Source organism: Aquarana catesbeiana, linkage group LG08 (genome assembly GCF_042186555.1).
Source record: "Aquarana catesbeiana isolate 2022-GZ linkage group LG08, ASM4218655v1, whole genome shotgun sequence".
Taxonomy (NCBI): domain Eukaryota; kingdom Metazoa; phylum Chordata; class Amphibia; order Anura; family Ranidae; genus Aquarana; species Aquarana catesbeiana.
The window spans coordinates 99081381-99094615 of record NC_133331.1 but is presented as its reverse complement, the minus strand read 5'-3'; the positions used below and the strand labels follow the sequence as shown (position 1 = coordinate 99094615).

Sequence of the window (13235 nt, the reverse complement as noted above, 5' to 3'; positions counted from 1 at the left end):
ATGAGCCAAAAATAAAAAGAACTGAAGTGCTCTAAGTGTCCGTTTCCCTCTGTGGGATTATTAAAAAAAGAAGGTATTCCACAACATAAAAAGGCTGAAAACGATAGTTCATATAGAAATTCCTCAACTGACTGTTCCACGGTGACTTAAGATAGAAAACACCCAAAAAGATGTGACGGGGTATGATAGGGTCCTCCACCTTTAAAAACACTGCCGCTTACCAGATAAATAGATCTCTTTTTAAGGAGATCAAATTCGCCTGTGGCTTGTACCCCAGCCCCGGGTCTCTGTGCTTGGCAGCCAGGTGTCCCAGATCATCCACTCTTCGGTATTAACACCAGTCAATAATTCCCCATGTAAGGATAAAAAGGGCTTCCATAGTGTAATGCCATAAATGTTTATTGTATTAAAAACAGAAATGCACTTACACTTAGCCGAATATAAAAAAGCGTGTCTGTTAAATTGGAGCTGGCCGGCTCTCGATAGCTGCCCGTTGCTGCCATGACTTTACGTTGTTTACGGTGACGTCAGCACACCACAAAAAAGTGTCCCCATAAATATTTTTCAACATTGCCAACTATGTGCTGTATACTGCTCTGTCTCTGTACATTGCTCCCTATCCTGTATAAGGCACTGTCTTTTTACATTGCTCTCTGTTATAGACCAGCCTTTTTCAACCAGGGTGACTTGGTTTCTTTACCGGTGCCTTGGCAAAATGCCTAAAAATTTCCCAAAAATTGTATACAAATCAGCAATTGGATGAAGTCTACCTTATAGTTACACAAAACCACAGGTTTTCATTGTGCACCATTTCAACCTTCTGGCTGCCTGGTGTTCAAACAACCAATGATGTCATCGGTTGATGAGGAGGATGTCCGGCACATGCACAGCATCCTTGTTAGCCCATCCCCTGCTTTGCTGTTTATGCTTTAAAAGAATAAAACACCTCTAACATTGGGTGTCCTATGTGTGTGGATGTTGCTGCATTATATAAAACTATTAGTTTTGTTTACATTTTAGACTGGGGTGCCTCGAGATTTTGCCTAACTATAAAGGGTGCCTTGACTGGAAAAAGGTTGAGAAACACTGTTGTAGACCAGACTGTCTCTGTACACTAATCCCTATGTTGTATACTGCACTGTCTCTGTACATTGTTTTCTATGCTGTATACTTCACTGTGTCTGTACATTGCTCTCTATGCTTTATACTGCCCTTGCTTTTGCCCTCAGCTCTGTCCTGGGCTGACTCTTGGTTGCTTTGTGTTGCTGTTTCTTGTCTCAGCAGGCTGCGCTGTACCGGGTAATGTACTCTATTCTGCTCTGCTGCTGTCATGCTGTGTGCACTATCCTTGGCTGGCTGCCCTGGTCTCTCATTGGGGGTGGAGTAATGCTGTTTTGGGGCTTTTCCAGATAAAAGAAGCTGAATCAGTGCTGGGCTGTGAGGACGCACAGAGTAGGCTGGACAGAAGAGAAGATTGCTGGTCTCCTGGGCAGGGAGAGGGACTTCTGTGCTGCTGCTGGGATCCAGCCTCTGCGCCTGGCACACACTGACAATCTGCTGGTATGTACTCTGCCTATACTTCACACTTTCTGCTATTTACTGTGAGTACTGCTTGGACCTTGAAGAAGGGGACATACCCTAAAAGCTTGTCCTGAAAAATTGTATGTTAGTGCAAATAAAAAAGTATCACGGACAATACTCAATTTTCTCTGCTATTTACTGTAAAATTCTTTTACCCTCCAGGTCACAGTATTAACATTTAAAAGGAGAGATCCTATTAACTGCATTTTTTATATTATCTATTTGCATTGTTGACAGCTACAGTTATTCATTAAGGCAAATAGCAGTGTGTAGTGTTGCAATCAATAGCACCCAAGATTGCATCTTTCAGCAGACTCCAGGAAACTGAAATTTGGTAGTTTGCTGGAGTTTGTTTCCTATTGCCTAATAAAAATATTTAGTTTGCAATAGATATTACTGTGATCAAGCAATATTAACCTCTATAATGCTATTTGGGGAATGAGGTTACCTCAATTCAGCCATAACCTTCCTTTTTTAGAATTTATTTTGTGAATGCATGTAGCTGTGCCCTTTTTTTTAATTTGCTATATTAAATAATGTTTTAAAAGAGTGCTAATCTCTTTGGATTCAGTAACTAGAATTGTGGAACCCTATCATTAGTGCTAATATCTGCTGTTCATATTTTCCCAGGTACACTTTTATATCTAGGGCATTTGCACGTGTGGTACCCTCTAGTGTCAAGCATCGGTATTACAATGCTGTGGTTCTTGGTACTGCTGTCCTGTGGGGTTCCTGCTGCTTCGATCCCATCACCTGTTTCCCGGTGTCCCTCTCGCTGTGATCCATCCTCCTGCCCACCATCGCCTACGAACTGCCCGTCTGGAGAGACAGCGCTGCGTTGTGGCTGCTGTACTGTATGTGCTGCTGATGAGGGGGATAGATGTGGAGAAGGACCAGCAGATCCTACTTGTGCCTCCGCATTGCGCTGTATGAAGAGTGGGCTTTTAGGGAGCCCCAGGACTTGCCAGTGTTCATCTCCCCAGCCTGTGTGTGGGAGCGATGGAAATACTTATAGCAGCCTATGCAAGCTACAGGCAGAGAGTAAAGCTGTGCAGAATCAGGGATCTGCAGCCATCATCCCAATCCAGAGAGGAGATTGCCAGCTAGGTAAGAACAAGGGTAGCTGGGGACTGAAATATCCAGTTATAAATGTAGGGCAATAATGATCTCCATTATTAATCCTAACAATTGTGATTTTGTTTTAGAGGTATTTAAAAAGGATGTGCAAAGTGTAGTAACCTATTTCAACTGTTCATGAGCTTGGAGTCAATTTGCAAACATTACTATGCTCTGCACATTGCGTTTTGCTGTATTGGCATTTTTATGTTTTTTCTATGGCTATGATTATATTCTATATAGTTTAGCTGTTGTCTCTCTGTTAAAATAGTTATATTGGTTATTAAAGACAGGTAAAAACTGTACCTGGAAGTAACTTTCTTGATACAGCCTTGCCAATTTTGCAGCACTTTATATATTGTACACTTACATCAGTACCTGCCCGCGAGAAGCTTACTATCTAAGGTCCCTATCTCACATACATACATACACTAGGACCATTTTAGATGAGAACCAATTAACCTTCCAGCGTGTCTTTAGAGTGTGAGAGGAACTCACGCAAGTACAGGGAGAACACACAAACTCCATGCAGATAGTGTCCTGACTGGGATTTAAACTGGGGACCCTAGTGCTGCAAGGCAGAGGTACTAACCACTTAACCATTGGTCTCCAACTGCGGCCCAGAGGCCAGATGCGGCCATTTGCTTGCTTTTATCCAGCCCTTGAGGCACTATTTCATCCATTGATGCCAACAATGGGGCATTATTTCCCCCATTGGCACCAACAATGGGGTGAAATTTCTTCCAGTGACACTAAGGATAGGGCACAATTTCTCCCAATGACACTAACAATTGGGCACAATTCCTCCCAGTGGCACCAGCGATGGGGCACAATTCCTCCCACTGACACCAAAGAGGGGGCTTTGTTTTTTTCCACTGACGTCAGGACCTTTTCCACTCCCATTAGCCAGAGTCTGCCCCCCCCCCCTCCATAGTCTGGAGGACTGAAAACTGGCTCTTTGTTTGGAAAGTTTGGAGACCCTATGCACTAGACTACTATGCTGCCCAGTGACATTTTTGTTGACATTATAATGACTACATTATAATACAGTCAGGTCCATAATTATTGGGACATCGACACAATTCTAATCTTTTTTGCTCTATACACCACCACAATGGATTTGAAATGAAACGAACAAGATGTGCTTTAACTGCAGAATTTCAGCTTTAATTTGAGGGTATTTATATCCAAATCAGGTGAACGGTGTAGGAATTACAACAGTTTGTATATGTGCCTGCCACTTTTTAAGGGACCAAAAGTAATGGAACAATTGGCTGCTCAGCTGTTCTATGGCCAGGTGTGTGTTATTCCCTCATTATCCCATTTACAAGGAACAGATAAAAGGTCAAGAGTTAATTTCAAGTGTGCTATTTGCATTTGGAATCTGTTGCTGTCAACTCTCAATATGAGATCCAAAGAGCTGTCACTATCAGTGAAGCAAGCCATCATTAGGCTGAAAAAACAAAACAAACCCATCAGAAAGATAGCAAAAACATTAGGTGTGGCCAAATCAACTGTTTGGAGCATCCTTAAAAAGAAAGAACGCATCAGTGAGCTCAGCAACACCAAAAGACCCGGAAGACCACGGAAAACAACTGTGGTGGATGACCGAAGAATTCTTTCCCTGGTGAAGAAAACACCCTTCACAACAGTTCGCCAGATCAAGAACACACTCCAGGAGGTAGGTGTATGTGTGTCAAAGTCAACAATCAAGAGAAGACTTCACCAGAGTGAATACAGAGAGTTCACCACAAGATGTAAACCGTTGGTGAGCCTCAAAAACAGGAAGACCAGATTAGAGTTTGCCAAACAACATCTAAAAAAGCCTTCACAGTCCTGGAACAACATCCTATGGACAGATGAGACCAAGATCAACTTGTACCAGAGTGATGGGAAGAGAAGAGTATGGAGAAGGAAAGGAACTGCTCATGATCCAAAGCATACCACCTCATCAGTGAAGCATGGTGGTGGTAGTGTCATGGCGTGGGCATGTATGGCTGCCAATGAAACTGGTTCTCTTGTATTTATTGATGATGTGACTGCTGACAAAAGCAGCAGGATGAATTCTGAAGTGTCTCGGGCAATATTATCTGCTCATATTCAGCTAAACGCCTTAGAACTAATTGGATGGCGCTTCACAGTGCAGATTGACAATGACCTGAAGCATACTGCAAAAGCTACCAAAGGATTTTTTAAGGGAAAGAAGTGGAATGTTATGCAATGGCCAAGTCAATCACCTGACCTGAATCTGATTGAGCATGCATTTCACTTGCTGAAGACAAAACTGAAGGGAAAGTGCCCCAAGAACAAGCAGGAACTGAAGACAGTTGCAGTAGAGGCCTGGCAGAGTGTTTGATGATGTCTATGCGTTCCAGACCTCAGGCTGTAATTGACTGCAAAGGATTTGCAACCAAGTATTAAAAAGTGAAAGTTTTATGGATGATTGTTAATCTATCCCATTACTTTTGGTCCCTTAAAAAGTGGGAGGCACATATACAAACTGTTGTAATTCCTACACCATTCACCTGATTTGGATGTAAATACCCTCAAATTAAAGCTGAAAGTCTGCAGTTAAAGCACATTCATTTCATTTCAAATCCATTGTGGTGTATAGAGCCAAAAAGATTAGAATTGTGTCGATGTCACAATATTTATGGACCTGACTGTAGCTACAGCCATGAAACGCTAAAGTCTCTTGTCCTTCAGATAAGAGACTTGGCATCATCCTGTGATCGAAGAGAGCAGCCAAGGCAGTTCACATTTCTTCAGTTCCCCAGTGTGTCATTCATATTTTTTTCGCTGGTCCAGCTTAACTGCACCTGCATGACTATAAATGCTATTAAGATATAGCAGCAGGCACCCACAGGTGTCTACACACACCATAACCCCCTCTAAAATGGCACCTGCTAACTTTGACTTCATCTAAATTGGTACTTGGCCCTACTCCTTTGTCTCTCTATGGAACAACCATGAGATGAACAGCTTTAAGTGACCAATAGGTAATACAAGAAGGGGCATGGCCTGGCAGGGCATTAAGTCAAAATTTGCAGATCATTGCTCCCAAGGTTTAGAGAATTTTCAGAGGATTTATGCCCCGTGCACACGATCCAAAAATCGGATGACAGATCGTCCGACGTTTTTCGCTTACTAGTCGCAAGTAGAAATTGAATAGGTTATTAAAGTCCCAAAAATTCTCATACGACAGAAAAAAAAAGCGGAAGTGATGTCATGTGTTGTACTGTATTTCTATTGTATTTTTGGAGGACAACTGTACTGACTAAACGAAAATCGTACAATCTGGTATCATACAAGGAAAATTTTCCTGCTTGTCTGATCGAGTAATATCCGATGAACTGTCGTGATCGGCTCTCGAAAGCTCGGTACTAACGATCCGATTATCGTACGATCGCATCGAAAGCAGTATTTTTCGTCCCATTTTCGGATCGTGTATATGGGCCATTAGGCTGTGCACAATAGACAAGAGGGCCGCTATTCTTTTCTACTGGGCCAGTTCACACCTGTGTGCTACACTGTTGTGTATTGGTAAAAATAGTACAGGTGTAGTTTTGTAGAGCATCAACATGCACTTTTATCCCCATAGGCCTCAATGGCAGAGCATAAAAAACATTTGTAACATGCATTTTCTTGTGTTTTAGCTCATGACAACAAGTCCCCAGCCCCCTAGAAACCCCTACTCTATTTAAGACTTTGGTTGGACAAACGAAAAATTCAGGGTGCTTGAAAACACATGTAAACTCATATTGCAGGCAATGCAGACGCAAGGGTATGAACCTATCCAGACAAGCAGGAACTGTATTTGGGCAACACTGCGAGTTTGATAGTACATGTGGCAAACAGCGTAATAGGTTGCATAGTGGTACAGTTACACTTTAACTGAATCATTATCGCCAAAATGTAAAGCAACCCCATCATGATCAGGGAAGTCTATTCTCACATGGAGGGTGCTACCCATTTTGCATAACCTTCCCTTGTCTTTTTGCAGCAGTTATGGTCTCTTATTAGGAGAACCCCTTTAATAACAAGTGGTATTTATTATATATTAAATATTTAACTGCAAAACTAGACAGAAGAAATGGAAGTAGTGCTTAAATCACAATTTCTTCTTACATTTTTCTGGCTAATGATAAAGTTGGTAATAAGTGGTTATGATTCATTACATTTTTATGTTGTGCCCAGCGAGAAATGTTCATATTTTACTTGTTACTTTGTTGGAACCATGGAAAGCTGTGTCCATGTGAACTTTCCATATTGAATTATGAATAGCCGCAGACAGGAAATCAAGCCAATGAACACAGTCTGAACACTTCACAGGCCTAGGAGAACAAGATAGATAATTAATGTTTAGAAAGTTGTCATTTACTGTCATTACTTACAAAATCACATTTATCAGAGAGATGGGGAATGTCAGTGTATGAAAGAAAAAAAACACATTTAATACATCTCTGCAATATATGCATATTTCTCCATGTTTTGTCCGTGCAAAAAAAAAAATACCTGTTGATCCTGCTAGAAATCCAGAGCACTCCTAACCAGAGATGAGCCCTAGTTGAGTCTGAACTCAGTCCAAACCCCATTCTGCAGATCCTGGTGTCACATGTTCGAAACCTCCCGGCCCAATAAGTTGGTCAATATAATTGACCAAATATGGCCATGTGCCCATATTAGATTAGTGGTGCCACAAGCATCCCTGCCTCTTCTGTGCATGCAAATGTCCCAGCTGCAGATAATTGGGCTGGCGGGGATGCAATCATGTGACAGTTTTTTTTGGGTTCTGCTGAACTGTATTCAGACCAAACCCTGTGTAAGCTAACAACTCTGCCTCTGCTGCACTGAAATCCCAACCGGTGTTGTCAGCTTTGCCTCAGTTATGTCCTTATGACTACAGTCTGCCTTCTCCTTGTGTTAGAGTTGTGAGGAGAGGTGTTATGTATTCCAGAAGAGAGAACTGGGCAAGACTGATAATGCTGCTTGGGATGTCAGCATATGCACGGTGTTGTCAGCTTGAACATGTAGTAATAGGAACTTCAGCCACACATTTTATTAGCTATATAAACAGTAGGGACAGGTTTTTATTGCTGTCTGTATCCCCTTTTGGGAAGAGTTAGGTCGGCCATACACGGTTCAAATCTCGTGGGGGGTTCAGCAGGAACCAGCCGAGATTTGACCCGTTAATTGGCAGGCTGAATGTACCAAGTTGATCGATTGATCAACTCGGGTACAACCAGCCTGCCCGATTCTCTTGTGATTATTGCTAGTGGCTGCCATAACTGCTAGCAATAATCACTGTCTTCTACCGGCCAGGATGGCTTCCCTGCCCTCCCAATGGGAGAAGACAGTTACCCACCAGGAGGTATTCCCGCATCAACACTGTCTGAGGTTATCGACAGGAATAGAAACTTGATATAGGTTGTGACTATTAATTATATTAAAAATAAAAAAATAAAAATGTTTTTACCTATTTTTGTAGTTATACTTCCTCAAGCTTTTCCCCCCACTGTGAAATGTTCAGATTTTGCATGTTTTCTTGAACAGTTTATCTACAGCTGTTTTCAGTTACCTTCATCTGTCTTCAAAATGTTCATACGGTGTTCCATGTGTCTACAAAGCAACAAGCAAAACCTACGTTTATCTCAGTGGACTTAACATTAAAAGTTACTAAAGAGTCAGTCCATCCAAAAGTGATAGTTAAGTAATCAGTGGAACCTAGTGGGTTGAGCCAGACCTTAGCTTTTATAATTCTTGGATAGCCCAACAGTTAGATCTCCCAGCCATAATTAATTTCTGTATTCTGGATATTCTTGCTCAACTTTGCATGTTCTGCACCCCATATTTCCTGTAATATAAAATTAATACATAATCTGACAAGGAGAGTGGGAATGCCTCATAATGGCCACAGGAGGTCTTCAACGGGGTATGAAAAAATGTCAGGTAGTTTAACTCTTCCACATATACCCCAAATTGAAATATTCTTTTGGTGGATTGACCTTTTTAACATATAAGGGGACATGACAGGTAAAACATTTTGTTTAGGTGGTTGATTATTTTGTTTCCCTCCTCTACAGTATAAAAATTGCCAGAATAGTGGACTGGTCTGTTTAATTTGTAGCCATTAATATGTCTTGTTTCACTTCCAATTAAAATAAATGCTTGGATAAAATTCCTAGTTGAAGATAAGGGCAATATAACGACATTAAAAACACAAATGAAAAACTGGCAGTCAACAGTATAGCCTGGGAATATATAGCTGGAACTTATTCAAGATCCAGATTGAGATGTCATCCTACTTTTGCTTTTACTATCAGTGAATACTGCCTCCTGTTTATTCGTATTTAGTACTCATTTATATAGCATTTGTTCACCTTTGTTCTTGTTACAGGTCAGACGGATCCAGACAGCCCTCGCTATAAGTATAACTTTATCGCTGATGTGGTGGAGAAGATTGCGCCAGCTGTTGTGCATATTGAGTTGTATCGAATGTAAATGTCAGCCATGTCATGTTATACAACATAGTTTAAATGGGACTGTACTAACCATTTTCATACAGGATGCATCGGTTCTAGTAACCATATGGAAAAAGTTAACCTAACAATGTATATGTTGTGTGTAAATAATGTTTGGTATGTACAGTGCATGCTTTTGTGTGTGTTTATAAAAAAACAAATTAGAGCTATTCATCCTGTGAAACTGAATGTACATCCATTCTGTGTAGATGAGGGCAAAATTGAAAGTTATTAGGCTTATTTTCTCCAGGTTGTATGTTATTTATTCATACAAAATAGTGTGAATCAGGAAAATACTGCATTAGAGTCACTAGATGGAGCTGATGATCATAAAAAAATAAATATTTATTATGATTGTTCACTCATTCTAACAACGACAATGCAGCATTTTCTCAAACCACTCTGTTTATTGAATAAATAATATTGAACCTGGAGGGAAAATAGCCTAATAACTTTTGATTTTGCACCAATTCACACGGAAGGAATGTACACAGGACAAAAAGCTCTGCAAAGTTTTTATAAATACAGTAAAACCTTGGTTTGAGAGCGTTTCACAAGACAAGCAAAATGTTTTAATAAATTTTGCCTTGATATACAAGCGATGTCTTGATATAAGAGTAGCGTCATGTCACAACTGGAGTATAATAAAGAAGAGAGTGTAGCAATATGGTTACATTTAATGAAGGTACAACATTTAGCAACTTATTGCTACACTTAGAGGTGCCTCTCTTCTCTTTTTTATACCCTGTAAAAAAAATGCTTTGATATACAAGTGCTTTGAATTACAAGCATGTTTCTGGAACGAATTATGCTCTCAAACCAAGGTTTTACTGTACACCCCATATTTCCATCTTTATGATATATCATACGCAAAGTTTCATCTATGTGCAATTATTGCACTTATTGCTAACCTCTAATTGTTGTTTGAAATTACATAGATAGTGGTACTTTTACCTTAAGAATTATGCCCTGTACACACGATCGGACATTGATCGGACATTCGGACGACAAAATCAGTCGGATTTTGGGCCAAACTTGTCTTGCATACACACGGTCGGACAAAGTTGTTGGAAAATCCGACCATTCTGAACGTGGTGATATAAAACACATACATCGGGACTATAAACGGGGCAGTAGCCAATAGCTTTCGTTTCTTAATTTATTCTGAGCATGCGTGGCACTTTGTGCGTTGGATTTTTGTACACACAATCGGAATTTAAACGATCAGATTTTGTTGTTGGAAAATTTTATATCCTGCTCTCAAACTTTGTGTGTTGGAAATTCCGACGGAAAAAGTCCGATGGAGCCCACACACGATCGGAATTTCCGACAACACAATCCGATTGCACTCTTCTGTCGGAAAATCCTACCGTGTGTACAGGGCATTACTTCTACTGTCGGTTATTTCTAATTTACAGGTTAACATGTAAAGCAAATGATAACAATAAATATTAGGCCTCATGTACACTGCTGCTGGTAAACAGATGTTTAGGAGCAGTTGGGCATTTTTTTCAACTGCTCCTGGACCCTCCTCTGTTATCTTATCAGTACATGTACACTGGTTCATTTATAGTTGTTTCTAGGCAGTTGTGTTTAGAGGCTTTTTTTGGAACCCAAAAAAAAATGTGTTCAGAAGCTGTGTTTAGAGGCATTTCAAACGTGGCTAAACGCAGCAACTCACGTTTAGCTGCGTTTTGTTTACAGGTGTTTTTTATTTTTGGCTATTTTGAGAAAAACATTTTTTTTTTTTTCAAACGCTTCTTGATGCAAACGTGGCTAAACAGCCGTTTTTAGACGCCGGTTTCTAGCTGTGAAGTTAAATCTTTCAGGAGAGGTTGAACAACATCCCATGTACATGAAGCCTTATAGTATAAACTTTAAATAGCACGGTAGGAAAAGAGGCTACTGTGGAAAGCTGTACAGTAAGTCCCCTACTTACGAACACGTTCCATTCTGGGAGCTTGTTCATAAGTCCAACAAAGATCAGTGCTTGCAGACAAAGGTTGTTGGCGCTGATCAGTAGGGTTTAATGAAAACAAACTGTGCAAACACATGTTCGCATCTTTGAAAGTTCGCAATTCGAAAAGGTTCATATGTAGGGGACTTACTGTACAGTATACTGTATGTATTTGGTAGATAGGTTCATTAATTATACACACATTAAGGGGCACTCAGACCCCTTTCACACTGGGGCGGTTTGCAGGCGGTATTGCGCTAAAAATACCGCCTGCAAACCGCCCCTAAACAGCCTCCGCTGTTTGTTCAGTGTGAAAGCCCGAGGGCTTTCACACTGAAGCGGTGCGCTGGCAGGACGGTGAAAAAAGTCCTGCAAACCGCTTCTTTGGAGCGGTGAAGGAGCTCCTAAACCGCTCCTGCTCATTGAAATCAATGGGACAGCGCGGCTATACCGCGGCAATACCGCGGCTATAGCCGCGCTGTATGAGGGATTTTAACCCTTTTTCGGCCGCCAGCGGGGGTTAAAACCGCACCGCTAGCGGCCAAATACAGCTGCAAGAACGACGGTACAGCAGCGCTAAAAATAGCGCTGTTGTACCGCCGACGCCCCCACCGCCCCAGTGTGAAAGGGGCCTTATGAGAAACAAGGGTAGTGAAAAAGATTTTTTTTTTTTTTTTTTAAGTGGTACAAAATATCAAAATGAATTGAAGAACACTGTTACATATGACAGAGAACAATGTTCCCATAGCAGCCAGTCTAAAATATGTTTTCCTTGTTCTGGCTACCCTATTTTAAAGGCAACTGAACTCTGGTTCTTTCACTTATTTGCTCTTTACAGTTGCATACATATTAAGCTAAGCTTTTTGCCACGACTCAAAATTTCTCTAGTATACTTTGTATGTATCAGCTCAATAAACCTGAGGGTCTTGGTCTGCCAAGTTCAAGATTTGATGCAGATTAGACAAATTCCCTCTGGCACCTGCTCTTGGCCCTCAATTTATGATCACTTGATGTCAGTGGTAACTGATCTGAAAGGCAGAAACTCTGGAGGAACCCTAGAGTTTCGCAAAACCCTGCTTGAGAAAAGCTTTTGTAATATATTACTTGTGTATTATGGTGTGATCTCATCTTCTTACAACCAATTTTTGTGTCCAGGTTCAATTTCTTTGGAAAGCGTGAAGTCCCCTCAGCCAGCGGATCAGGTTTCATTGTCTCAGAAGATGGGTTGATTCTCACCAATGCCCATGTGGTGACAAACAAGCAAAGGCTGAAAGTGGAGAGGAGTGATGGGTCCACATATGATGCCAAAATAATAGATGTGGATGAAAAAGCTGATATTGCCCTCATTAAAATCAAGCCAAAGGTATTGCACATCTTTTGTACTCTTCTACACTGTTAACTTTAAACCTACCTTCACCCAGGATCATAAATTCAGTGTCATTTGGTATCTGACACACCAGATCTCCACTCTCTGCAAAGGAAATTCAGTGCAAACATTTATGGCTATGATAGTTTGCAAATCTGTTACAAATGTCAGGTATCCAATCTGCAGAATTTAATTATTACTAAATAAGTCCATTGTAAATATGAAAAGTACTCAGTAAATACACCTAATATAAGCCTGCATCTTTGCTTAGTTTTTGATGATAACGCTTTCTGTTGTCAGATTCACCGGTGAATATGTGAATGTTGCATATACTTTGGCTGCATTCACACCTGAGCATTGGGCTTTTGAGCGTTTTTTTTTGGTGTTTTTTCGACTATTTGTGCTTTTTTGCGAGTTTGTGTACAGCTTTTTTGAGCTTTGGCGGTTTTAAATGAGTCAATAGAGAAAAATATCATCTGCTCCATCATTTGTTCCTATGTTTTTAACCTTTTTCATACACTTTTATTTATTATTTATTCATTAATTGTTTTACTTTTTTGTAAGGGGTTAAGAATTGGGGTTTAAAGGTTAGGGGTTAATTTATTTATTTACTTTGTATTTATTTTGCTTAAGGGTTAGGGGTTAATATTAGGGTTAAGGGTTAGGGTTTTTTTATTTGTTTTATTATTATTTA

At 40.5% G+C, this 13235-nt stretch overlaps 1 protein-coding gene across 1 annotated transcript in view; it reads left to right on the top strand.

The window, feature by feature from the left end:
- The first annotated feature begins 1403 nt into the window (after nt 1-1403).
- HTRA1 (HtrA serine peptidase 1) overlaps nt 1404-13235 on the top strand; it is a 59587-nt gene continuing 47755 nt past the window's right edge. Inside the window, exons 1-4 of the mRNA XM_073596208.1 lie at nt 1404-1560; nt 2212-2688; nt 9095-9194; nt 12331-12538. Of these exons, the coding sequence (XP_073452309.1) occupies nt 2277-2688; nt 9095-9194; nt 12331-12538 (720 nt within the window). The 5' untranslated portion in view covers nt 1404-1560; nt 2212-2276. The remainder of the gene's footprint in view (nt 1561-2211; nt 2689-9094; nt 9195-12330; nt 12539-13235) is intronic.